This window comes from Petromyzon marinus, chromosome 44 (assembly GCF_048934315.1).
Source record: "Petromyzon marinus isolate PM22_M1 ecotype Great Lakes invasive population chromosome 44, UKy_Petmar_22M1.pri1.0, whole genome shotgun sequence".
Classification (NCBI taxonomy): Eukaryota; Metazoa; Chordata; class Hyperoartia; order Petromyzontiformes; family Petromyzontidae; genus Petromyzon; species Petromyzon marinus.
Genome location: NC_133710.1, coordinates 3,387,121 through 3,413,609, shown reverse-complemented (window position 1 = coordinate 3,413,609; position 26,489 = coordinate 3,387,121). Strand labels below are relative to the sequence as shown.

The 26,489-nt window shown below is 53.5% G+C and overlaps 1 protein-coding gene across 2 annotated transcripts in view; it reads left to right on the top strand.

The window, feature by feature from the left end:
• Positions 1 to 26,489, top strand: part of LOC116951930 (cyclin-G-associated kinase-like) — a 61,873-nt gene that overhangs the window by 18,317 nt on the left and 17,067 nt on the right. For both annotated transcript variants that reach the window (XR_012946854.1, XM_032970798.2), the window contains exons 10-26: positions 2,116 to 2,209; positions 2,791 to 2,917; positions 7,342 to 7,391; positions 8,269 to 8,417; positions 10,130 to 10,252; positions 11,409 to 11,542; positions 12,344 to 12,538; positions 14,020 to 14,137; positions 14,410 to 14,489; positions 15,763 to 15,959; positions 16,921 to 17,052; positions 18,295 to 18,750; positions 18,936 to 19,070; positions 19,515 to 19,658; positions 20,867 to 20,974; positions 21,843 to 22,142; positions 25,780 to 25,934. Coding sequence is in view for 1 of the 2 variants with exons in the window: in XM_032970798.2 (XP_032826689.1) it covers positions 2,116 to 2,209; positions 2,791 to 2,917; positions 7,342 to 7,391; positions 8,269 to 8,417; positions 10,130 to 10,252; positions 11,409 to 11,542; positions 12,344 to 12,538; positions 14,020 to 14,137; positions 14,410 to 14,489; positions 15,763 to 15,959; positions 16,921 to 17,052; positions 18,295 to 18,750; positions 18,936 to 19,070; positions 19,515 to 19,658; positions 20,867 to 20,974; positions 21,843 to 22,142; positions 25,780 to 25,934 (2,697 nt within the window). In the remaining variant the exon portion in view is untranslated. The remainder of the gene's footprint in view (positions 1 to 2,115; positions 2,210 to 2,790; positions 2,918 to 7,341; positions 7,392 to 8,268; positions 8,418 to 10,129; positions 10,253 to 11,408; positions 11,543 to 12,343; positions 12,539 to 14,019; positions 14,138 to 14,409; positions 14,490 to 15,762; positions 15,960 to 16,920; positions 17,053 to 18,294; positions 18,751 to 18,935; positions 19,071 to 19,514; positions 19,659 to 20,866; positions 20,975 to 21,842; positions 22,143 to 25,779; positions 25,935 to 26,489) is intronic.

Here is a 26,489-nt window from a genome sequence, read left to right as displayed (position 1 = left end):
AGTGAGGGAGCAGACGAGTGAGCGAGTGGGTTGATGGGTGAGTCATTGAGTCGGTGAGTTGTTGTGACCTGCAAGTGTGGTGGTAGAACACAGTGTGGTGGATGAGACGACACAGTCAGTCTGATAGAGACTGACTGTGTCGTCGAATCTGTGTGTAAAGCTTGCGGGAACAGTAACCGTTGTAGTAGCGATAGTAGACCGATACGGAGGCGTCTGTCTATGCAGCACTCTCATTATACTTCTCTTCTAGATTTGAAGATTTCGTGACTGCAACGATCCATACTCTTTGGTTCTATTCGGTAAAGTCACGTAGGTAAAAAATAAAACAACAAAAATCACGACGAAACGTCGTGATAAATAAAACGTCGTGATAAATAAAACAACAAAAATCACGACGAAACGTCGTGATTTTTGTTGTTTTATTTTTTACCTACGTGACTTTACCGAATAGAACCAAAGAGTATACTCTCATTATACGTTATGCAAGGGATTCCTCCCACCGAGTATCGGTTGGATTGCTCGACTAATCAGCCGGTAACTCTAATTGTTGTGTCGGAGGTTCAGAGAAACGTCTCTGTTCACCTTGACAAACAAACTAGCCCGAGCCATCGAAGATATGTTAAGGAGTTACAGCCTGGAAAAGTCCTCAACTTGGTCTCTTCTGCCAGAGCAGCTCATCGCAACATCAGGGAATCGCTCCGATCGGGCACGGCCCCCGAACCCCCGCCTCTCTCCGCTCCTTTCGTCCTTCCTGAAACTCTCCCCGACTCCACCAATCCGCTTCGTCCATCCCAACGGGGAGCCCCGCGTTTGCATTTAGTTTTCCCCGCGTCCTTTCAAATTTACCCTGTTGAGCAATCCGATTTAAATTGTTGTCCACCTTCAGATCCGGTTGTGTGGCCCCACACCGGCTTTCCCGTGTGACCAGCTCCTCGCCAATGAGGCTCGGGCGCGCGCCGTTTGATCTCGCAAGCCGTTTGAGCCGGCGAGCGTTTATATATACGTTTTTGGTTACGGTTCCCCTTCTCAGCGTCCCTTGCAGCTACATGCAGAATAGCCGCCAGGACGGCGCGTAATGACTGTCATGCTCCCTGCAGTTCGGCACCAACACTGGCGGCGTGTTTGTTAGCCGCCGTGTCGTTGGGTTCTGAGAGCAGAGCGGAGCAGCTCGCGTTTCCAGGGCGAGTGCTGCCGTTTGCTGGGTGTGCGTGCACGCGCGTGCGTGCATTTGTGGTTGTGTTGGCACGTGGGTGCACTTGCGCGCGCGCGCGTGTGTCTATACATGTGTGTACGCGTCCTTTCTGCGGTAGTGTTAGTGGTTAGCGCGCTGCGCTATGAACCCCGGCGACCCGGGTTCGATTCTCGCTCACGGCCGACACCGGTGACGATTATCTGAACCGGTCCTGGGCCTCCCCTAGGTCGACTCGGCCTCAAATGAGTACCTCATGCGGTGTGTAAACATCGCCGCTAGGGGACAAAGGCGGCCGGGCGTGGTGTTGGCCACTCACCCCCTCGTGTACCGTTCTGGCCTTCATAGGTGCTCGCGAACAGAACTTGCCCCTACAGTCTGTTAAGGCTATACGGGGGATCTTTGTATGCGTCCTTTCTGCTCTGGGCTGCACGCTGAGTTTGGCATAAATATCAAGGTCATGTCATCGCTATATAGTGTTGAACGACTGTTGTGTGTGTGGATGTGTGTTATTGTGTGTTATTGTGCTTGCGTGCCATTGTGTGGGGAGCTGTAGTGTAGCGGTTAGCGGCACTGCGTTACGGACCGAGTTTCGACTCCCAGCCATAACTGACATAAGTGGCGAGTGCTCTCTGAACCTGTCCAGGGCCTCCCCTAGGTCGACTCAGCCTTGCACGAGTACCAGGTGTGGTGGGTAACAGCAAAACTGGGGAGACCGAAGGGAGAGGTAGCAGAGTGCGTCGGAGAGCAGTAGAGAGAGATGAGATGGGAGAGTGCGCGGAGGGGAGTAGTGAGATGAGAGGGGATAGTTTGTGGAGGAGTAGAGTGAGATGAGAGGCAGGCAGGGCCAGGCCAGTCTGTGGAGGATGTGGAAGGCATTGTGTGCGATCACATTTGCACGTTCACTTCTGCGTGTGCTTCCTCAGTTATTTGACGGAGGAGGCTCCCTGGGCATTGGCATTTCCCCGTCTGTCACCGCTAATTTCCAGCCAGCACCCGAACTCCGCATGGAGCCACACGGTTCGTATCAAACATGGCGCACGGGGGCGCGGGGCCGCGGGGACATGGGGACATGCTTGGGCACGGCGCACGTGGGGATATGGTGCACGTGGGGACAAGGCGCACATGGGGATAGGGTGCACATGGCGACACGGCGCACATGGGGATACGGTGCACATGGGGATACGGTGCACATGGGGACGCAGGGACACGGTGCACATGGGGACACAGGGATACGGTGCACATGGCGACACGGCGCACGTGCTCGACCCATTTTTGGTCGATAAAATGTCCCACCTGGTGGGTAAGTCAACAGTGGCTGTCCTCATGAGTGGACTCGCCTCTGCTATCAGAATGTGGAATTTCCACCACTGGCTCTGCAGGGTTGGAAATGGGAGACGACCACACCAATGGCTCGGTGGTCATTTGGGCAAGAGATCACTTTTGACTTTGTTCATTTTTAAAAGTCATCGTCACCGTCAGCAATGGTCAATCCGCCGCTGGATGAAGGCTTCCCCAAGCCGCCGACGCGACACCTCTGGCGTCCGCGACGACGTGATGGCGAATGTTTTTCGTAACTCGCGGCGCCATCCTGCCCGCAGGCCCCCCGAGCTCGGAGGGCGACCCTCAGCAGGCCGGTGGGCTGCTGGACATCATGAAGGGCGGAGCAGGCCGTCTCTTCAGCAACATCAAGGACACGTCCTCAAAGGTCATCCAGTCGGTCACCAGGTATGCGCCCTCCTCCCCCCCCCGCCCCCACCATGGTGGTGAGATGTTATCTACCTCGCCTGGTATGGAAGAGGTCTTGGATTCGATCCCGACCCTGATGGCTGCTGTATATTTGGAGTTTGCGTGTTCTCTCTCTCCACGTGGTCACGTGGATTTTTCCCTGGGTTCTCCGGTTTTCCCCTCCGCATTTAGAATCGACATCACACGTTTAGAGTATTTGGCTGCTGTAAATTCCACGTGATGATAAGTCACTTCGTTGAGCTATCACGTCTGAAAAAGAGCTCAGTGTGCCTTACCTAGTAGCTCAGTGGGCCTTACCTGGTACAATAAAAATGTTTAGTTTATGCGTCCGCATTGGCCCCATACTTTAGCCCGCGCGTTGCCCCCCCCCCCCCCTCACCGCGTGCCCCCCATGTGCCCGAACAGATGTCATGCCGGCATCACGATTATTGCGTGGCGAGGTAGGGCTGGCTCGTTGGGCATGCCACGTTGGAATGCGCTGTCCGCGTGGAATGAGCATTCCAAAGACCCTGGCAAAAAAACACCGCCGCTATCTCGGAGCATTTATTTTGCGCCGGTTTTGGTAGTTAAAAAAAAACATCATCATCAGCCATGGTCAATCCACTCCTGGACGAAGGCCTCGCCAAGCCACCACCGCCACCTCTCACTATCCCCCCATGTAACAATGCAGCGGGTTTGAATGTTAGCTGCGCGTGACAAGCGGATAGGGATGATGCGCGCAGCCTTGCCAGCCCGTGGGTTTGTGAGTTGTAAATCTCAAATGCCGGCGACGATGGCGTCTGTATTGGATGGGTTGGCACTGCAGAGTGCGGAGGATGAAGGTGGGGGGAGAGATCAGGTGCATGAGCGATTGCCTCTAAAATCTAGCCAGGGCCGTGGACTTAAGTTAAACACATGTCCAATGAAACGTACCAGAAATAAGAACATTGAGAAATTAAGTGAAATGATAGGAGCATTGCAGTAGACAGCGCAGTTAAATGGTCGTGTGAGCGGCTCGCAATCAGAAGGTTGCCAATTCAAATCCCAGTTAGGGGGGATTGACTCGGCCTATCATTCCTCCGGGGGTCGATAAAATGAGCACCGCATTTCGGGGAAAGTCAACAGTGGTTATTCTACAGATAGACTGCCCCCAACATAGGAATATGGAATTCCCACTCCTGGTTCCGGCACCAATGCCTCTCTAATCAATCTTTGTTTTTTTTCGGTAAAGTCACGTAGAAATAAGAAGAAATAAAATGACATAATATTCGACGTTTCGATTTTATATTATGTCATTTTATTTCTTCTTATTTCTACGTGACTTTACCGAAAAAAAAACAAAGATTAATTCCTGCGGTCACGAAAGCACCAAGTCGAATGCCCTCTCTAAGCAAGGGTTGGCACAAGTGACTCGCACGGAAGTGATGGTGGCGCCAGTGTGTCGCTCACAGCTCCGTGCAGAGACCTCCTCCCTCTGTCCCCGCCGCTCCGATCGTCTGGTGCGCACCCCCGTCAGCGTGCAGTAGCGTTCACTCCCTCGCCGCCACGCTACGATTCGTCATGACTTTCGGTTTCGGACAGTTGCCTCCCATGTTTGCTTTCGAACCTTCACCCCCACTCCCACTTTCAATGCACTCTCGACCCCCTATGCTCGTTAATTAATTATTATTTACTTTAAAGCGGTGATTTAAATTCACCTATTTGGTTGTCCGAATTTTTGTTGCTTAAGAGTTAACCTCCGATCGGCGAGCTGCTGACCTGGATTGTAGATTTTTAACGATATTGGTTTTACGCCCTTTTCGTGATGCCCCAATCGAAGTGGGTTGGGGGGGGGTTGTCGTGGTCATGCATGCACATTTGTCTGTGTGCCACTAGGTGGCGACATGTCCACTTGATTTGCATTTTGCATTGATCGTTTTTTTGCGTGTTTTTTGTGATTTATGCTTCTGCAATCGACTTTAACACCCTGCTTGGTTGCTTTCACCTGTGATTAACCATGTCCATCTCGCCGATTACGTGCTCCTGCCACCCTCAGCACCAGGTAAATCCCATTGCCTCTTCGCATGATGTTCACCTTTTATTTGCGCTTAACATCAGCTTCTGTGTACGCGTAATGCCTTCGCTTGTCATCTCAGCCTTTGAACACCGTGCGCCATCAGTTACCCACCTCCTGTTGAAGTGCCACTGTGTGAAAAAATGGGGAGCTAAAGTGTTGGAAATGCCAACTTTTGCAGCACCCTGGCCGCGCCGCTCACTTAAGGCCTACCAAATATTGGGGAGGCTCAACCGGTGACACGTGATGACAGAAGAACAGGCTTTCCCCTTTGCGGAAAGAACGCAGGCGTTAAGACTTTCAAACGCCAGATAGATACCCATCGCAAGGCATTGAGGACACGTGGTCTAGCCGGCACCCATTCCCACCCTCAGACCCGCTTTACTTTTACATAGCCCCGCCCACTACTCAGGTTTCTCCGACTGCCCGAGTGGAGACAAAATCCTGACGCCGGGACAGACCTTTTGAAACCACCGAGACTCTCCCGGCCATTCCAGGATGTATTTGCAGCCTCAGGCTCCCTTCCTCTCGTTATCCCTGGCCGCCAGCTTCTCTGAGCTAGAGAACCTTGTGGGTGGAGGAGGTGACCGGAGGTCTCGCGACTGCGGCAGATTTTGCCGCTACAGTCGAAACTCGGCGAACGGGAGGGGGCTCTCTTGTGGACTTTGCTCGGAGGGACCACTAGGAAGGGGGATCGCTTTGGGGGCTTTGCTTGGAGGGACTCCTGGAAGGGGGCTCGCTTGGGGGCTTTGCTTGGTGGAACCCCTGTAAGGGGGCTCACCTGGGGGCTTTGCGGAGGAGGGATCCCTAGGAAGGCGGCTCACCTGGGCGCTTTGCTGGGTGGGACACTTGGGAATAAGGTTCGCTTGGGTGCTTGGGGTTGGTGCCGGAGGGTCGAAGCTTCAATTAGAAGGGCACTGACCTGACTGCACGCAGGTTTTGTGGTAACGCTAAGGTGCCTCAACTGCCGTATGCATATGCACACGTGCCGCTCCTGGCCGGTCCGCTGCTGGACGAGGGCCTCCCCATGCCGTGCGGGTCGGTGCGGTTGGCGAAGGCGGGGAGCGCACACGTGGAAGCGCATGAATTTCCTTCGACGATCGACGTTGCTGCACTGCCCTCTGCTGCTCACAGCGTAGCACCGCAGCCGCCTAGAACACCTGCTGTAGGCCGCTTCAACACTTATTGTAGTAGCCTGCACCTCCGATTCACACCCCGCACCTCCGATTAGCACGGTTGGCTACATACGGTGGTGTGAAAGGAGTTCAACATACGTACACACACACCTGTTGTGACCCGCACGGTTTGGCGAGGTCCTCATCCAGCAGTGGATTGACACGAAGGCTCTACATGTGTTGTATACATTACCCAGTGTAGCACTTGTCAATTCAATCCCATTTGTGTCCTAATGAAAGTTGTGCGGCCACGTGATTGTTACGTGCAATTTAGCTTGTGAAACGGATTGTATTTGCAGCTGAAGGCAGACAGGCGGCACGGTGACACAGCGGCAACACTTGCGCCTCAAAGCAAGAAGGGCCTCGGTTCCATTACCAACTCGGGCACCTTTCCGCGTGGAGATTCTAAGTTCTCCCCCAGTTCTGTATCGCTTTCCTGTGGGTTCTGCGATTTCCTCCCATAGCTTCCAAACATAAAACATTCAGTGTAACTAGTCTGGGTCAAACATCGCAATGCTTAAAAGAAATACCTGCAATTTACTGAATAGGAGGGGACCCTCTTGAAAACGAGTCTTGAGACTCAGTGATGCTTTCCTGGGTAGACAAGCGTAGTAATAACAGTTATAGATGAGCAATGCTTCAGCGCTGTCCAGTTTTAGCTGGACAGCTTGTTAGTGAATCAAAACCCCAAATACAAACTCTACATTTGAACACTTTCCGATTAAGATTGAAACTGTAATGCATTCGCTCTCTCCGTGCGTCTGCTCGATCGCTCCCGTCCGTCTCTCCGTATCAGGATGGGGGTCACGGTAATTCTCTTACAGATGACCCAATATGAACGGAACTTGAGCGTCAAGTTGTGTCGCTTTGAGGGACTCGCCCTAGAGGTAGCCGGCCACATTGATCCAGGGGGGTTGCCCTCGCCCTCCCTTGGCAGCGCCGTTATCGGAGCAGCGCTGTCTCGCCGCGGCCTATGAACAGGCTCCTCACGGCCTCCTTTGTATTTGGATTATCTGCAGTGCTTCCGATGATTGATTTGGTGAAATGCGGAAGGCCAATGGGCCGATTCACTTAAAAAAAATAAAAAATAAACATCTTTGGAGGCACTGACTGGAAGTTGATGGTTGTATTTTGCTTGGTGGCGCTTCATGGCGCAAGGAGCGTAGTGCTTTAACAAAATGTGGTCATCGTTTCAGTTACACGAAGGGAGACCTGGACATCTCGTACATCACGACGCGGGTAGCAGGTGAGTGCAGCCTCTCGGCCTTGAGTCCGTGGACCAATGCATCGACATTCACTGCGAGACGTGCATTTCGCAACCTCTCTCTCTCGAGACGCGACCAATCGCTGCTGGAATATTTAAGAGGCGTTTATACTTGTGCGTCATATTTCAACCAATTAAAACAATGAATTTCACAGAAATCGTTCCTTCACCTCCCTTGATGAGAGAAAAAAGCTCGTTAAATACCGCGGTGTCAGACATACTGAGACGAACTGACTTGTTTATCCACGCTCGGATAGTGGTGGTGCAATTAGTTTTGCAGATAGTTTTGTATATGGCCTGCGGTGGTGTGAGCAACAATGGGGAGGCTGCTGGTGTTGGTCTGTCTAACAGTGCGGTGTGAGGGTACGGTGAGCGTGTGTATCGGTTAGCACAATGCGCTAAAAACCCGGCGACCCGAGTTTGATTCCCGCTCACGGCCAACACCAGTGAGGATTATCTGAACCGGTCCTGGGCCTCCCCCAGGTCGATTCAGTCTCAAATTGGTACCTGGTGCGGTGTGTAATCATCAACATTGGGGGAGACAAAGGCGGCCAGGTGTAGTGTTGGCCACCCGCCCCCTCGTGTGCCATGCCGGCCTTCATAGGTGCTACTCACTCACAGCCCTAGCGGTCCGTTAATTTGCGACACGGGGGATCGTGGGCTTTGATGTCGCTGGCGGTGGCCCTGCGCTCGGATCGGTGTGGCTGTACGCAGTTGGTTTGATCGCTGTTGTGTGTGTTGCTGAAGTGGTGTGGGCTGCAGTGGTGTGGCTGGAGTAGTGTGGCAGGAAAACAGCGTGGCTGACCATGGTATGGCCAGAGTCGTGTGGCTGACCCGTGTTGTGGCCGGATCTCCGCAGTCATGTCGTACCCGGCGGAGGGAGTCGAGTCGGCATTCAAGAACCACATTGAGGACGTCCGCGCGTACTTGGACTCGCGGCATCCCGACCACTACGCCGTCTTCAACCTGTGCCAGCGTGGCTACCGCCCCGCGCGCTTCCACAACCGGGTACAGCCGGCTTTCCGCGCCACAGCTGCCGCTCAGAACCGTTATCATCGTATCTCTTGTCTGCGGCATTGTTGTGATGATCATCGTCATCGTCATTTTTGAAACCATCACTGTTGCTTTTCTCTCATGGTAGCCAGATGAGAGATTCGTTCATGAGGCTATCCACATATACAAGCACAGAGACAATTTAAACCGAGAAGATGGATTCTGGCTTAGCAATCATTGGAAGGATTTGATAAACCATTTCAGGTCTTAATTGATTGTTCACGCTTACGGTGGCTTTCAGACAGCATACATTCATTTTTCGTCTCCCCCCTCCTTTTTTCAGAACATAGATGGACTAGTCCTTCTAAATAAACTGCCAAATCGCTGCGCGTGGCGCTGACGTTTTTTTAAATATAAATAAATACACCGTTTAAAAATAAATAAATGAATGCAAACCGACACTTCTTTCAAATGTTTCTTGCCGTTGGTTTTTTCACACCTGATGACGACTGTTTGTGTTATGGTCGAAACGTCGTGAGAATTTTTATTGTTTTATATATATTTTATTATTTTATTGTTTCCCTTCAACGTGTGTTTACCGAAAGAGCTAAGAATATGTCAGCAGTTACTTACAATATGCACCACACGAAGTATGTCAGTAGTGACGTGTGACATCCAATATGTGTATCTTGAGTTGACGAATTGCTATGTATCAATTTACCACTCCACTGCTATCGGACGGTATGGAATTCACAATAATGATGAAGGGTCTTCTTTCTATGGCTGATGTTGACGTGGAGCAATTATGCAAACCACTTTGGACTCGGAAAGAGATGAGCCTTGACTGTAAAAAAAGGGGTTATTGTGGCAGAGCTGCTCTCTGTGTTACTGAAGGGTTCGGATGGCTGGACAATAAAGCATATCAAAATACGTTTTTGGATTTGAGCCTAGTAATCTGAGATGAAAGCTAGGTATGTTGTCATCAGACAGGATGAGCCAATGCACAAGTCCGGCAGAGAGCATTTGCACGTAATTTTAAGCTATAATTTTAAGCTATAATTTCGCAACAGCAAGGACAAAAAAAAAACATCACCCCCGTTGCAAGATAGACAAGGGGGCCGATTACAGGAGACCGGCATTGGAGCGGCCTCCATGAGTCCGGCAACCGAGGGGAAGAGAGGACCAAAGAGCAGACGGCGGGATGAGACTGTCAGGGCGGGTGTTTGAGGGCACGTCTCTACGACCGCGTGGCAGCTGCGGCATCTGGAAAGAGGGGGGGGAGGAAGCGTGGGAGGGTGGTGGTGGTGGTGGTGACATCAACGACCTTGGCTCCGTTGACATCTTGAGTCGCAGATGGAACGAGCAGATAGGCAGCAGAAGATTACGAGAATAAAGTCTGAGAATAACAGAGCGACTCATTTGAATAACGCTCCGTGATGAGAGTGGACGTGTGCACCCCACCTCAGTGACTCATAACATACGTCGCACTTAAGTTGCAGCTTTTACGAAGGTGTTTTGGCAATAAGGGAACCCGTGGATTATAAATAGTCTAGTTAATTTTGTTCAACCCAAACGGAGAACTCAAGAGACCAACATAGGGGCCTCATTTGCAAGGGTGATCTGGGTCAACACCGTGACAAATGTACTTGCGCGTAAACAGACTCGAAGGATGTGTGTCAAATACGCATCTCAGCCATCCGTGTCGTGGTTTGTTCCGCGCGGTACAGGTCTCGGAGTACGCCTTCCCGACGCGCCGCGCTCCCAACCTCGGCTGCCTCTACACCTTCTGCAAGGACCTGCTCGTTTGGCTCAAGCAGGACCCCAAAAACATCTGCGTCGTGCACTGCCTGGTACGTGCGAGTGACAGCCACGTCCTCCCCTCGCGGGCATCATCGCTTGCTCGGAATTCACCCTCCCAGGGGGTCGGTGGGGTCGGAGGGGGTCAGGGGGGGGGTCTGTGGGTTTGGTGGGGTCTGCGAGGTCGGCGTGATCAGTGGGATCGGCGGATTCGGCGTTTCTTTCGGGATGAGGAAGCGAGTTGGCGTTCTGCGAAGTCTGCGTCTGCGGGGGTCAGCGTTTCTCTCAGGACGAGGAAGCGATGGCCTGCAGGCTGTAACCGGGGCGCGGCACGGTGGGAGCGCCCGTGCCTCGCTGCTTTGGGGAACTCAATTATACATTGCTCCACAGCACCGCTCATGTGTGGCTGTAAAAGGACAAAAATAAAAGAGTTGAACTTTTAGGTTACGGCCCTTCTTAAATAGCATGTACAGAGAGATTGGGTAATAGGAGTTAGACACTGCACTTGTTTACACCATGGCGTTCCGATGAGAATTTTTTTAATTGTTGTATGGCCATTTTTTTCTATTGCCATACGATTAGTTAGACTATTATTAGCCATTGAGTAACAGACATCCCCTTCAGTAATCAAAAAGTATAACTGCCAAATAATCAGCTTATTGAAAGTAATAGTATAAATGTAAAATAATAAATAGAGCAAGAAGGGCCTGGGTTAAAATCCCGACTCGGGATTTGAACCCAGAAAAGCGCCTGATTTGAGTCCAAATCAGGCGCTTTTCTGCATGGCGTTTGTACGTTCTCCCCCCTGTTCTAAAAGGCTTTCCTCTGGGTTCTCTGCTTTCATGAACCCAGAGCGAAAACACACAGTGTCATCGGTGTTGGCCAAACATCCCGATGTAGCAGGAACCTCCCAAAAAAAGGAGCCTTCGGTCTCGGCTTGCTTTTCCGAGGAAGTCGCCCCCGCGTACCTCCCATTAGCACGGTTGGCTACGTACGGCGCGAAAGAAGTTCAACATGCGTGCACACAAGGTGTAAATCCTGGCCCGCTGCTTCATTCGTGCGGCCCGCGGCCACATTGACGCCCACGACTTCGAATCTGCAATCTTCTTGGCAGCACTAATCGGTAACTAGAGGGGGCGGCGGTGGAAGCGTTGGGGGTGGGGGTGGGGTGGGCTATATCCAACACTGACGCGGTTCCCGTTGGACTAGGACGGGCGTGCCGTGTCGGCGGTGGCCGTGTGCTCCTTCCTGTGCTTCTGCCGGCTCTTCAGCACCGCCGAGGCGGCGCTCTACATGTACAGCCTGCGGCGCTGCCCTCCTGGGATCTGGCCGTCGCACAAGCGGTGAGAGAGAGAGGCTGCCCCGCGTCGCCGCGCTTCTTTCGGCGGGGGTCGCGTTAAAGATCCCGCCGGGCATCATTCGCAAGAGGAGGCCCTCGCGTGCCGGCAGCGTCGGAGTTGCCAAACTCAAAAGTGACGCCGCAAACTGCTCGATGGAACTACGCGTAGCAATCATCGCCCCCCCCACCCCTCACCACTACTGGCAGACGAAATGCTCCAAGGCGCTAATGCGAATGGCACTCATCCTGTTTTGTCTCGAGTTCTCAGGGAGTTAATGAAATCACGTGAGCTTGAAAGTTTACGACGTCCCGCGTGTGTGTACGAGCGTGCGCGTGTGTGTACGAGCGTGCGCGTGTGTGGACGAGTTTGCGCGTGTGTGGACGAGTGTGCGCGTGTGTGTACGAGTGTGCGCGTGTGTGGACGAGTGTGCGCGTGTGTGTACGAGTGTGTGCGGTTGTTGTACGAGTGTGCGCGTGTGTGGGGAGCGTGCTGCGCTCCGAACCCGGCAACCCGGGTTCGATTCCCGCTCACGGCCAATACCAGTGATGAATTTCTGAATCGATCCTGGGCCTCCCCTAGGTCGACTCGGCCTCAAATGAGTACCTGATGCGATGTGCAAATATCGGCACTAGGGAGACAAAGGCGGCCGGTCGCGGTGCTGGCCACCCACCCCCTCACGTGCCGTGCCCACGCCTTGGATGGTGCTCGCTAACAGCACCTGCCCCAGGAGTCTGTTGAGGTTATACGGGGGCTCTTTGTCTTTGTGCGTGCGTGCGCGCGCCGCCGCCGCCGCCGGCGCTGCAGGTACATCGAGTACGTGTGCGACATGGTGGCGGACGAGCCCATCATCCCGCACGGCAAGCCCGTGTGCCTGCGCTCTGTGACGCTCTCTCCCGTGCCGCTCTTCAACAAGCAGCGCAACGGCTGCCGCCCGTTCTGCGAGGTCTACGTGGGGGAGGAGCGAATCCTCACCACCTCGCAGGAGTACGACAAGATGAGGTGGGCGCGCCGCGGCGCCGGTGCCCGCCGATCGGAGTCGCTCGACGTGGGGCAGAGGCTTCCTCGGGAAGTTAATTATTAACCGTTTTCCCATTCCGATGACGGAATACGCGTACGTCAGCAGTTTTTCTTCCGGTTCCGTTCCGATAACGTATGTGTACGTCATCACAACGGAACCGCATGAAAAACTAACGTTGCTTTATCTTGACCGAGGCTCCCGCAAGGCTATGCGGGAGGGAGTGTGGCACAGTTTGGCGCTGCTATCGTAGTGTGCGGAGGTCGTGTCGCTACGGTTGTCTGCAAGAACGGCGCTTCGCTTCTCTGAATTATAATTAACGCCGAACCGCTTGCGTGTACCAAGATGCATTGGCGAACGGGACCCACCGTGCAACTTGCCGTTGTCTCGGATCGGGAAAGAGTTAAACAAAAAATTCTGTTGATAAAATCAACGATTATTTGCTTTTGATGGAGCCGCCCTCTCTACGCGCGATACGCGATCTTACATCTCTTCCCAGCACATTTTAAAGGGGACCCCCCCGTGGCAGCTGTCCCTGCTCAGCACAAAGTGACTCAGCACCTGGCCTGCAAAGGGGGGGGGGTAGGTGGGGGACGTTGGGATTAGTCCGCCACTCGGAGAGGGGGGCGGCAATTGCTACGTGTAATCCCAGTTGATACATTTTAATTGGCGAACGGCTCGGCAGCCAATGGATGGGCAGCGCTAACCGGAGGTGGCGGGAAGAACTCGGGTGAGGGGGAGGGAGGTGGGGGGGCGGAAGCGAGAGGTAGACGTTGGGTCAGCTTGAAGGTCTAAAACGTCGAGCGACCAGCAACAAACAGCACTGCCAGAGTTGTTAATAGATGAGAGTCGAGGACACGCGTATTAAATTGAGCAAGGCTTTGAGGGTTTGGTGATAAGAGATGCTAGAGGAGGGAATTCCAACGAGGTGCAGTGCGAGGGAAGAAGCAAAAAGAGGAGCGCTGTACCCTGCAGTGACGGCGGTGGTGGTGGCGGTGGTGGTGGCAGCGGTGGTGGTGGCGGTGGTGGTGGCGGTGGCGGTGGCGACAGTGGTGGTGGTGGAACACCGCGTTGGTGAGACGACACAGTCGGGTAGTGTGGGTGCGCAGCCTCTTTCGACCGACCCGGCTGCCACAGTGAGAGTGATGCCCGGTGTGGTTTGTTGGGCACGGAAATCCGTTCCGGGTCGCTGACGTGGCCGCCGCGCTGCCAGCTCAGTGCTCGGACCGCCGAGCCTCCCAGCCTCCCCCTCAAGTGAAGGTGCTTTTAAAGGGCATGGACACTGGTAAAGGACATGGACTCTGGGTAAAGGACATGGATGCTGAGTAAAGGGCATGACGCTGGGTAAATGACATGGATGCTGAGTAAAGGGCATGACGCTGGGTAAAGGGCATGGACTTTGGGTAAAGGGCATGGACTCTGGGTAAAGGGCATGGACTCTGGGTAAAGGCATTGATGCTTGCAGGGATTTCCAAGTGGAGGACAAGAAGGCGGTGATTCCCATGGGCGTGACGGTGTCGGGCGACATCCTGATCATCATGTACCACGCAAGGTCCACACTCGGAGGACGCCTGCAGGCCAAGGTACCCGCCAACGTTTAACGTCACCGGTGTCGTCATCGTTGGCCGTGGTCAATCCACTGCTGGACGAAGGCCTTCCCAACGCCGCCACCATCTCTCGTGATCCTGCGATGCACCGATCCATCGAGCGCCCGCACACTAAACGATCTTGCCACTCCATCTCCTCGGTGGACGTCACCCGCGGAGACGCATTCCTTGCCGACTCGTTCGGGCGAGCAAAACATGCGTAGGCACGCGAGACGTAACGTGTGACTTCCCCGCCGTGTGCTTCTCAGATGACCTCGATGAAGGTGTTTCAGATCCAGTTCCACACAGGCTTCATACCAAGGAACGCCACGTCCATCAAGTTTTCCAAGTGCGTATTGTGTTGTGTTGCGTAAATTACTTCGCTAATCCGCACACCCACGTTCGCGGAAAAGCCGGTCTGGGGGCGGATCGTGTTCCTGAGCGGCAAAACTGTTTTGTTCTTAAATTTCACCGAGAAAAGGTACGGCTGTCGCGACGTGACAAACCCCAAGAAATCCGATCCACGTTAATCCATGGTTGTTGGTGTTGTCTGTTTCTCAAAAAATGGTTACGTCACGATTGTCCTTGCAACCGTTGCTCCCAACCGTTGCTCCCAACGGTTGCTCCCAACGGTTCCAACCACATGCCCAAAGATGGCCCAGCTTTGTACTTTTACCTCGTACTTTACTGCTTGCTGGCATTTTATCTTTCTGATGAACTATTCCAATTCTCTGACATTCGTGAAATTACAAATTTGGTCATCACAGTTGTACGCAAATAGCTTTTATCTGTTCAATGAGTGCTTTGCAATGTGTTTTTTTTTCCGAGTAATTGATGGCATCGCATTTATATAACTTAATAATTTTTGTAATTTGTTGAACTGTTCAATTATTTTGTGCTCATCTGACAGGATGTACGCTCTCAGCGAGAGATAGTTGTAACGATTGGCGCAGACCTGTGCAATGACTTTGCTGGGTGAACGACAGTTGAATAACTATACTCTTTGGTTCTATTCGGTAAAGTCACGTAGGTAAAAAGTAAAAGTCACCTACGTGACTTTTGCCCGAATAGAACCAAAGAGTATGGATGCTTGCAGTCACGAAAGCTTCAAATCTAGAGTTGAATAACTTTCAAGGCGGCTTCACTCCTGAGTAATCAGTCGCGCAATTCGGTTGCGTGCAACCGGATCGCTTACATGCGAACGTCTGCAATCAGTTGCGAGCTGTTGCGCAACCGGTAGATTGACGGTCTCGACTCTCAAGCGGCGATCCTGCTTCGCGATCTGTAGTGACGCGTGTCATCGCGTGCTCAATTGTGAGCTACGATTTCGGTCGTTAGATTCCTGATTTAGGGAGTTGGGAGGGGGAGCTGACAGAATAAGGTGCGGGCCTATGCCGCCGAGGGCGTGGCCAGACACCACGTGCTTTGCTGCGCAACTTTCCGCTCGGATGCGGACAAAGCGGTTGCGGGCGATTGAAGTTGTGCAGTTTGCACAGAGATCCGACCGCGTGGCTGTTCGGAAAGTCAGCGGGGAGGACGAGCGTCCGGGGGTGGCACGCCGATGACCACCCCCTCCCTCACCCCCCACCCCCGACATCGCGGACGCTGCGTCGGTCGCGCAGGTACGACCTGGACGCGTGCGACATCCAGGAGAAGTACCCGGAGCTCTTCCAGGTGGTGCTGGAGCTGGAGGTGGAGCCCCGCGACCGCCCCTCGCCGCACCCGGCCCAGCCCTGGGAGTCCTTCTCCGCGCGAGGCCTCACCCCCAAGCCGCTGTTCTCCAGCCGCGACGAGCAGATCAGCACCCTCGCCTCGTTCGGTGCCCACCGCCTCGACACTTTTTGTTTGTCCGTCCGTCTCTTGGCTGACAGCTGCCCGTCAGCTGCCAGACTACTACTTAAGTGCTCTCTGTGTAACGGGCGTGGGAGGTGAGCAAACCCTCGCGAAGGTTGATTCATTTAGAACTCAACTCTTTCTGTCAATTTGTGTTGCTATGAGGCAGCACAAAAGTTGACACTAAGAGAAAACGGAAAAAAAATTCCCGAAAGGGGTAGCCCAGACGTGGAGACGGATACTCTAGAGGGATAGAAGGGTGTTGGGCCAATGAGTTGTGTCAAGAATCCTTTATTTTTTTTTACGTGGAGAGATGGATCATGAAGGAGACCTGTTGTGTGTTTACCCGTTTTGTTATTTAAATTCTCTGCAAGGACGCTAATGGTTATTTTGCGTTACGCTTGACATCATTTTGCCTCGAGAGGGACTGTTAACTTCGAGGTGTGGTAGCTCCCCAGCTTTGATGATACAAGCGAGCCCAGCTCTCCTGGTGAGGCAATGAATGTCAAAAACAGTCGAGAGTTTGTTGGTGCCGTGGGGCAGATGGTCAATGTGAAAGAAACAAAAAAACTGCACGTTGTACGCTGAGGCACAGGAATGTGAAAGAGACGTACCGTGCGTCTGCTTTAATTTTGTTGTCCCACGGGCTTTAGGCATCTACCCGATGCTTCGCACCACCGACCAAACAGGACGGAGCTGGATTTGAGAGATACATTCCTAGAGGTAGTGGGGGCGTGGTGCTCTAACCCTGAGGCCAAAATTCCACGGGGGGCAATTTTGAAAAATACCGATCTGCCGTACCTTGTAGTGTCGTTCCGATTAACCCGCGGATTCTCTGCACCCTGTAGCTGGAATCTTTCGGCGTGATGCACCGGGCTCGCGTTTTGTTGCAAAAAAATGAATAAATACCGATCTCACTCGAGCCTCGTGGGGTGCTTCTGCTGCAGGCAAACCAGAGCTGCCCAGGGAGCCCGGATCCGGGACACAGTACGATTCCGGGAGCCCGGCGCAGAATTCTAGCGCGGTGGAACCGGACAAGCCGGGGAGCAGCAACTCCCACTCCAGCGCCGCTTGGGAGCGTGGGTCCCACTCCACTCTCTCACACTCTCACTCGCTCTCTCACACTCTCACTCGCTGTCTAAAACTCACTCGCTCCCTCACACACTCACACTCTCTCACACTCTTCCTCGCTCTCTCACGCTCTCACTCGATCCCTCACACCCTCGCTCTCACACTCTCACACTCTCACTCTGGCTTTTACTCGCTCTCTCACTATCACTCTCGCTCTCACTCGTTCTCACACTCGTTCTCTCACACTCTCATTCACGCTCTCACACTCTCACCCACCCCCTCCCGCTCTCTCACACTCTCACTCGCTCTCTCACACTCGCTCTCTCACTCTTGCTCTCTCGCTCTCTCACACTCTTACTCGCTCTTTCACACTTGCTCTCCCACACTCTCGCACTCGCTCTCTCACGCTCTCGCATTCCCTCACTCACGCTCTCACACTCCCTCACTCACAAAGACAAAGATCCCCCTGAATAGTCTTGAACAGACTGTTGGGGCAAATTCTGTTAGCGAGCAGCACCTTTGAAGGCGGGCTCGGCACACGAGGGGGTGAGCAACAAGCACCACGCCCGACCATAAATCGTGACCGTGAACCATCAATCTCACCGCTGGCGAGTCCGATTAACCTGCCGCCATGCAGTAGATTCTGCGTAGTATATTCACCAGTCTGCTTTTTTTTTCTACAAATATCCTTGCATTGCTCATTCGGGGCTGCGGTAACGGCGTCTGTCACCGCTGTGAGCAAGGGCCCCGTTGAAAGTAGGCTGCAGAACACGTTTACAAATAACTTTCATAGCTTTGGTTTTATTATACTTTTGACATTCCTTTACTAAACCCTGCAGACAATGTCATTTTGTAAGCCAAATGTGGTCACATTTTCAGATGTGTAAAAAAATTGATAGTGACTCAGCCGGTTTTAATCCTGCAACACCCGTTTATAGCGATGGTGTTATTTGGTGGACGATTGGTGACTAGGCCTGAGATGGTCAAGCCCACTTACACTTAAGAACCTGGTTTAATCAGAACTCAGTCTATATGAGTCAATGGGCCTCTAGGTAAGTCTGTTGATCTCTGTGAGTCTGAGTATATATTTGAGTCTATGGGCCTCTGTGAGTGCCTGGGTCTCCGTGTCGGTCTGTAGGTTTTGTGTGTGAAAGCAGTTTCCGTGGGCTCGCGCTTGTCCAAACGTGCACGAACAAACGAACGATGATCAAAAGCACAGTGAATAAGCATACGTGGTTCCCCATTTACAGAGCACCGGGGAGAAGAGGCAGAAGCGTTGTGCAGCGATGGAGAAGGCAGCGACGGCGAGGCCTACGTGGACTCTGTGGAAGGGGTCGCCCCTGCCGAGGACCGGCACGGTGCCGAGAACCTCTTCGACGCCGACTTCACCTCGGCCACGCCGCCGGCATCGCAGCCGGAGGCACCGGCGCCGACCGTCGACCTCCTCGGCCTGGGCACGCACGACGGGTCGCCCTCCGCCGCCGCCGCGACTTCGCAGATGAAGGCGTCGGGGAGCAACGCCGACCTTCTGAGCGACCTCTTTGCCGGGGAGCAGCAGCGCCGACAGCACGTGACGGAAACGGCCACCGCCGACTTGCTCGGAGGAGGAGGAGGAGGAGTCGCCGATTCGGAAGGTTTCTTCTCCGAGTCGGTGCCCGTCGCGCCGCCGTCGCAGCCCAGCGTACAGTCGCCACCCCAGGACTCGGGTGCGTCGATCGCGCACGCACACGCGCACGCATTGTGTGTCTGTGCGAGCGTTCGGACGTGCCATTGCACAAGCGGTGGCATTTTAAACACCGTGCCGGGAGGGCTTGCTCTGCCGACAAAAGCATTCGTCAAACTCGTCCTCCTCCGCCCGTGTGACCCCGTGTGACCCCGTGTGGCACTGTAGGTGGCGTGTTCGACCCCTTCTCGCTGGGTCCCACCCCGAGCGTGGTGACCGGTGACCTGTTTGGGGGGTTCCTCTCTCCCAACGCCCCCCTCGTACACAGCGCACACGGTTCCAACTCCGACCTCTTCAGTCTGGGTGAGATGCCGACAGCCCCCGCGATGAGCATCGCGGTAATGCTTGCGTGCGAAATGCGATTCGCGTTAGACAGCATCCGTGGCGCCGGCACACGATGGCCCGCTGTCTTCAATGACGTCACACAGCCTCTTTAACGTCCCCCGCGAAGCAGATGGCGAGTAGTACGTTCGCGGTTAATACACCCGCAGCGTTAACCGGGGCGGCCCGCCCAATTCTCTCCGGCGAACTGGCCGCCGCCGGGCCGCGTCGCCGCTCGTTCTAGCCAACCCAGGTCACGGTCGCAAACGAGACCTCCGTGTGCCCTTCGAGTCGCTCGCCTCCTCCGAGCGGAAATAAACGCCCGATACCTCGTGAACTTTGAACGCGCAGAACCGATCCGGGGGAAACCTCGCTTGCTTGCTTGCGCGCGCGCGCGCGCGTGCGTGCGCTTTGTCGTTGCTCAAGGAGGGTTTGCGCCGCCCGCCGTCGCCAAGACCCCCGAGCCCGGCAAACCGGACCTGATCGGCGGGTGGGACATGGGGCCCCCTGCGTCCACCGCGAGCGTGCCGTCGCAGCCGTGGAGCGCCGGCGGCCAGCCGGCCGCTGGAGGTGAGCCAACTGTGGCGCCGCATTGCGCACGGCGACGTGATCATCGGCGGCGGCGGCGTCTGAGAGAATATTCGCGACAAACTAAATGAGCAGCCAATCGATGCGCTTCTTTCATTAATCTGTCCCTCCTCGTGAAAATGTACACATACCGTCAGCCACACGCGGCAATCTGGGAGTGCATTATTGCAGCAGTATTGGTTCAGTTGAACGCACAGGCTTTCACGACCAATATTATCCATGTCCATAAAAGATGGGGTTTTTTTTGGTTAGATCTCAGAAATATAAATGTGTCGATAAACCCACCACCACCCGATACATCCGATTAGTATGGTTAGTCGCGTAAACACAACATGCCAAATCGTTATTAGTTCAGCACTAACCGGTGTGTTGGAGAGTAAACCTACAACATCTACAATTCGAGTACTCTGACGTTTCACTGGTAGTTACAGTCATCGTCATCAGGCGACAGCCAGTGTTATGGAGAAATCCTCCGGTTTTGGTCTGAAATATTTGGGGGATAAATGTGATGCCGTCACCTGTGAGGCAATCAGGTGCGAAGACCAGAGGTGTGGGAGGAGTTAATTTATATAATGCATATTTATTACAATGGATACGCCATTACCGGTTGGGTTATTCATTAGGGTAATCAAACATACATTATGCATTTGCATTATGCATGTACACCGTGCCTGTACAAGAAATGGCAGTACCTATTGTCTGCTCACAGTAATCACCATCAACTTATGGTGACCTGTATCTGCATGCAATCTTGATTTGAAGCTTTCGTTAATGCAGGAATCCATACTCTTTGGTTCTTACCTATATAACCTCTGACCACGGCAGCTCTCTCGCCTACTTCAGCATTTTTTTCTGTGGTTGTTCCACCTGATTTGTTTTATTTTATTTCTACCTATGTGACTTTACCAAAAGAATCAGAGGATAGGCATGCAGTTAAAACAGTGTAGAACTTGATGGTTCACTTCCAAGCTGTTTGGTCTTTGAACATCTTAACACCTGATTTATTGCACGAAAAGGTTAAAGCTATTGTTATATTCCAGGTGTTCGTCAGTGCGGACGTTCCCACTGTTTGATGTGGATCCGAGTTGTAAAATACGCCGCGTGGCCGATGGGATGTGTGTAAAAAAAAATCAGTTCATTCTTGACGCGCTCACTTCGGCACCACTCCGTTGGTATTGTTTTTGCCGCAGCCTCAACCGGTGTGACGGGCAGCTCCACGGCCGCTCCCCAGCCCGGCAAACCGAAAACCTTTGACCCCTTTGCGGAGCTGGCCAGCCTGGGATCCGGCCTCCCTGCAGGTCAAATGCCACACCTCACCTCTGTGCTTTTCTTTCCTTTATTTATGCTATTGTTTGATCAGTAAAGTCCAGAAGGTCCTGTCATGTATTATTGCAATTGGGGCAGGTGTTTTTGTGTGCGACCACGAATGGAGTTATTTGCAGGTCGTTTGTTCAAGCACTGGAATGTGATAATGTAAGTTAAATAACACATTGTATATGGGTTTGTTTTTAGCTATGGTTAGGCCACCCACGCACAAGATGGGGAGGGAACATACCAAACCCGCACGCAGAAAAGCACCCAGGGGCAGGAATTGACCCCTGCAACTTCTCGCTGTGAGGCACGGGCGTAACCACTGCAGCCTCCACCCTCTGCTATTACTCTCGGCACCGGCATTGCAATGGGCTGCATAATCTACAGCGACAGTTATTGCGCTCGGTGGGACGCATGTGTGGGAGGGGGTGGAGGGCCGATTGCTGAGGCAATGACGGTGGGATGAGGCTGTCAGCGCAGATCTGTGGGTCTCTGTGTCAGTCTTTGGGTGTCAGTCTATGGGTTTTTTTGTGTCTATGGGTCTGTGTGCGGGTCAAAGAGCAGATGACGGGATGAGACTGTCAGGGCAGATGTCGGAGGTCACTGCGTCTCTACCGTGCAGCAGCTTGCGGGACCTGGCGTAGAATAGAGCACACTGGTAGCGAGGAGGAAGTGTGGTGGCATCAACGGCTTCGGCCACGATGACGTCTCAAACCTTAGAGACGTTACCCGCACGTGGACTCGCAATCCCCTCCGTTGTCGGCCGTCTGTAAAGGCGGTGCCGAGATAAGTCTCCGAGAGATTGCGGGCGTGAGATCCCGTTCGCGCGCCCGTGACATGACATTGTCGTCTTAGGTGGCAACCTGTTTTCGCCCAAGCAAAGTCCTCATCCGGCGAGCAACCACCAGCCGAGGCCCGGCCAACCACAGGGCCCGGCGGCAGCAGCGGTGGCAGCGGCGGCAGCGGCGACAGCGCCTGGAGCGGGGCAACCCAAGCTGAGCACGGCGCCGAGCACAACTCGAGCTCCGCCGACGCCGACCTGGCAACCGCAGCAGCAGCAGCAGCAGCAGGCTCCAGCGAAGCCCAACTACAACGTCAACCTGGGCAGCGTCATCGGCGGCCGGGAAGACCGCGGCAAGAGAGCCGCGGGGTTCGGTGCGTTCCCTGCGTGGCCACGTTGCCCGAGCCGCCGCCGCAGCCGCGGCCGCCGTGTTTATTTCTGTCATTGTCTTCGTCCGGGCACTGCCGCCGCCGCCGCCAACCCCCGCAGACGTCGGTGCATTTCACGGAGTTGCTATCTTCGTCTTGATGACGAAAACAGGGGGTGGACGTTTAGTCAAAGACGCGCCCAGTTATTTCGCGGTGCTGCGAAGGGCGTGTAGGATTTCCCTCCAGGCTTTCGGTGTAATAAAACACTGCGATGTTGGGCATTATGAAATATCAATGATGAGTTCATGCACCTTCAGGATAAGCTGATGGCGTATTGCATAATGGGCAAAGGTGGAGTGTTGCGCAAGTTTCTCCTGCGTGTGTTTTGAAACTCATGCTTTTTTGGCGTGATGTATCGGTTTGAAAATGTTTCCTCAAGGTCTGCTCGCGTCACTGACGCCAGTGTCAGCGTGTTTCTACGTTCGGCCGTAGCCATCGACACGCTCGGTGATTTTTTTCTTTTATCCGCCCGTAGTCACTGTTAAAATTACAAAAACACTTTCCGTCGACGAAAATTTTCGTCGCCAATTTTGTTCAATGTAACGCTGCCTTCTGGGGGCGTCGGCCGCCGCGCAACGAGAGCAGCGTGCTCGCTGCCACCGGGAGGGGGGCGGGGGGGTTAGGGGTGGTCTCTGCTCGATTCGCCAACTCGGACCGCGTCCCCCCGGCGTCTCTCGTAAGGGAGCTGACGAGCTTGTACCCGGGCCGCCCCCGGAACCAGGCGTGTCCGATGCCACCTGATCGGATCGCATCAGAGCACGGGGGAAGGAAGAGATGCCGAGTCGATGGCGTTTGCTGTGTACAGCACAACCTCGCCCAATAATGTGTTAAGCTACACGTGCTGTCAATTACTTCCTGATTGCATTGCTGGTTGGTGAATGGGGAGGGGCGAGGGCAGGGACCCTCTCCGATGTCACTCGCCACCGATCGTATCTGTGACAGGGATTTGAACTCGGAGTAGTGCGGACGTGCTGACCTCTGACGACCGCCGCTCAGAGCGCTTTTATCTGGTCGTGAATAGAGGCCATTTGTGTACGTCATAACACAGTTGTTTACAACATAAACATTATTATCTTTCCTTGAGGTTATTCGTTTTCAACATTTTGTGAAGCAATTTTTACCTTTTGACACGAGCAGTCGAGTCAAGATGTGTTCCAAGACCAGCATTTTCTTACGATTATAAATCATGATAAATAACATGACCACAGTCCTTTGTTAATCCACTGCTGGATGAAGGTGTCCCCTACACAGTTTCTACCATGGGGGGTTGTCTGACCATACTTGACCACGCTGGTCAGTGTTGGATGGTAAAGTCAAGGTCCAGGACTGATTCCGATAATAATAACAATACCCTGCCAAGCCGAGCCCTTGCCTCGCCCCCCCCCCACCCCGCAGTGCCAGAACATGCTCCCTGGACAGAAGCTCCCTTCTTCACTCTACTGCCAATATATAGAACTGCCTCTCTGAACACATTGTCGGCGAGATCACTGTTTCTAGTCTTCAGGCCTTCAAATGCCAAGCACATGGGCACCTCCTAACTTTACCACACACCTTGTGGGACCGAGTCTTTTGAGCTGCAGTGAACCAATGATGATGCCAGTTAGATGTACTAATGTCCGATACGGCTATCGTTCACAATTGCATCCAATAAAAAAAAGAGCCGTACCCTTTAAACAAGGCAGCCTGACTGAGTCTCAAGACTCTATGTAGATGTAGGCATCGTCACGTCCAACGGGGATGAGAACCGCGGGGCAGCGTTCGAAGAACTCGCGAACGAGGGCTGCAAAGTTGGGTTCAGGATAAATTTTGGGCAAAATAAAAAGTCGAGTTGGGCAAACCGTTTGAGATATCTGAACTCGAACCCAGGATCCTCGGCGGTGCCAACTCAAGTGCTCGGAGCTTTGAGCCACGGGGCAACGTCAAGTTTGTAGTATTAGTTCATGTCCGTTTTCTGAGTGCGTTTCACGCCTATTTTACACCTAAACCGGAACATTCGAGGTCATGTTGGTTTGTCAGCGTCCACAAAAGCACGCGCGATGTCTCGGCACAGTGAGTTTCTTTGAAATGCTATTTTTTTTCCCTCTTCATGCAGCTATGCATTTATTTGCTTTTGGAGCTGGTGAGCAGCCCATTGAGCGTTGTGTGTGCTTGTCGCTCTTGTTTTGACACCCACCGCATGCTTTCTCAGCGTTTCTGTTCAGTGGAAAATTCCATTGAGTCTGGTGTTAAAGGCAGTGCCTAGTAAGCGACATCGCCCAATTTATATGAGTGTCGTACACCACGCGCGGGCACGGCCCAGGGTGCTAGATTACTCCGTGCGCCGATGATGGAGTTCAAGCTTAGGGCTGACCCTGTTCCTCTGAGTGAGGCCAATCAATTTCAGGTTTGTACATTTCTATTTTTTCCAGTCGTAAGCATAAAACTCACAAAGACTTGGGAGCTAATTTTAGGTGTTTCTCGCCCTTCTAGAATGCCATTAGAATTAATGTCAGTCACTCGACATCAAAGATTGGCCACTCCCAATTATTCACTTATCCCCACAATAGGCAGTGTCCTTGTCTGCCCTGAACAAATATATTCGTGTCATGTCACTCAAAGTAGAAACATAGCAATAGCAATATCTGCAATTAGCCAAATGGCATGAAAGGCCAAATATAAATATATTTCTACGTGCAATCGATGAAGATAATGACCTGGCTGAGACGATCACTTGAGCATCCGGTTTAATCACGAGTGCGTGAAATGGGAAGTGGAACCCAGGATGTCCAGCGGTGCCGACTTGACACTCTGACCCACCCAGACTCCTCTGGGGTTGAGGCAAGGTGGAGGTGCAGCCCAGCAATGGCTTGCTAACGACACCGCTGGCAGAAGGGACTCAACTAGAGGGAGCTCTGGAGAGAGGCCTCTCCAGATAGTAGTTTGCCCTGCTCCTACACTCAGGCCAGGCATTTTGGAAGAGGTGGCAGTCCCCACACTTTACCACCACCACATGCCAATCTAACTAACCGTGGTTGAGTCCGTCTCTACTGACGGGCGGACAGAGACGGTTGGCGGAGATTTGATTAACTTTCTCCATTGTCGCGCAGGGAGACCGAGTGAAATGGGCGACCTCTGGTTTGCTAGTCTGGTGCACTACTCACCATCGCACCACCACAGCACCGTCCTGGGGGGATTCCTTCCTGACGCTCGATCGCCCAGGAAAGCCTCGCCGAGGCTCAAGGCACTTTTGTCAGGAGGGCTATGCGATTTATTTGCAGTTAGGGATGATGTTGCGATGTGTGTGATCCCAAATGAGTAGAGTAGGTAATTTTCCAGCATTGAGATGTTGAACCAATAACCGGTTACATCGTTAAATTTGTTTAGCTATGGGAGGAAACTGGAGGAGACCCATGCAGAGCAGGGAGGAAAAAGGATACAAACTTCTCACAGAAAGTCGCCCGGGAGCGGGAATCGAACCCAGGCGCTTATTGCTGCGAGGCACGAGTGTGGCCGCCGCTGTTGCCGCCCTGCCCAATCGGTTTGTTGTCGGTGCTTGACAGGGGTCCTGACCCGAGCTCGCTGTGCTTTGTGCTTAACCACGCAGGGGCGCGGCCCAAGGTGCTGGAGAGCGACTTTGAGGACCTCCTCTCCAAGCAGGGCTTCTCGTCCGCCGGCGGCAAGGACCGGCGCCAGCCTCGCACCATCAAGGAGATGATGAAGGAGGAGATGGCCAAGGACATGGACCCCGAGAAGCTCAAGGTTGCTTTAAAAACATGTTTTTATTGTTTATTCAAAAACTAAGCACTGCCCCACACATTTGCGCGGACGCACACGACGTGGCTGAACCCTGCCAGCCAGGCCAGACCTCCGCCTCGCCCCTCTCTGCGTGCTTAACACCGTGTTTTCGCGAGCACGCGATGCCCCGAGTGAGCCACCAGTCTCGCGCTCCGCTGCACGAGGCGCCGCAGCTTCCCGATGAGGCTGCCGTTGGACGCTCGGGCCCAGGCCCGTCCTAACGGACGGCGCCCTTCGTGGCCCCGTCGCGTACCTCTCCAGCTCGCGTTGCCCCGCGGTGTTGCTCACGGTCTCACACACACACGGAAATGCCGTGGTCGCCGCTCGGTTACGCATCGTGCGCCCTTCACAGGGACCACGCCAGGGTCACCTTGCCCACCGGACTTGGCTGTCCGGAGTGAAGTTAACCTCTTGTGAATTGTACAGAGGTGCGGGCCACGTTGATAACGGCGCACGCTTTTCTAGTAAGCGCGCAAACAGCAATGCTACAATTCGCCACGATTCAATGGGCATGTCTGC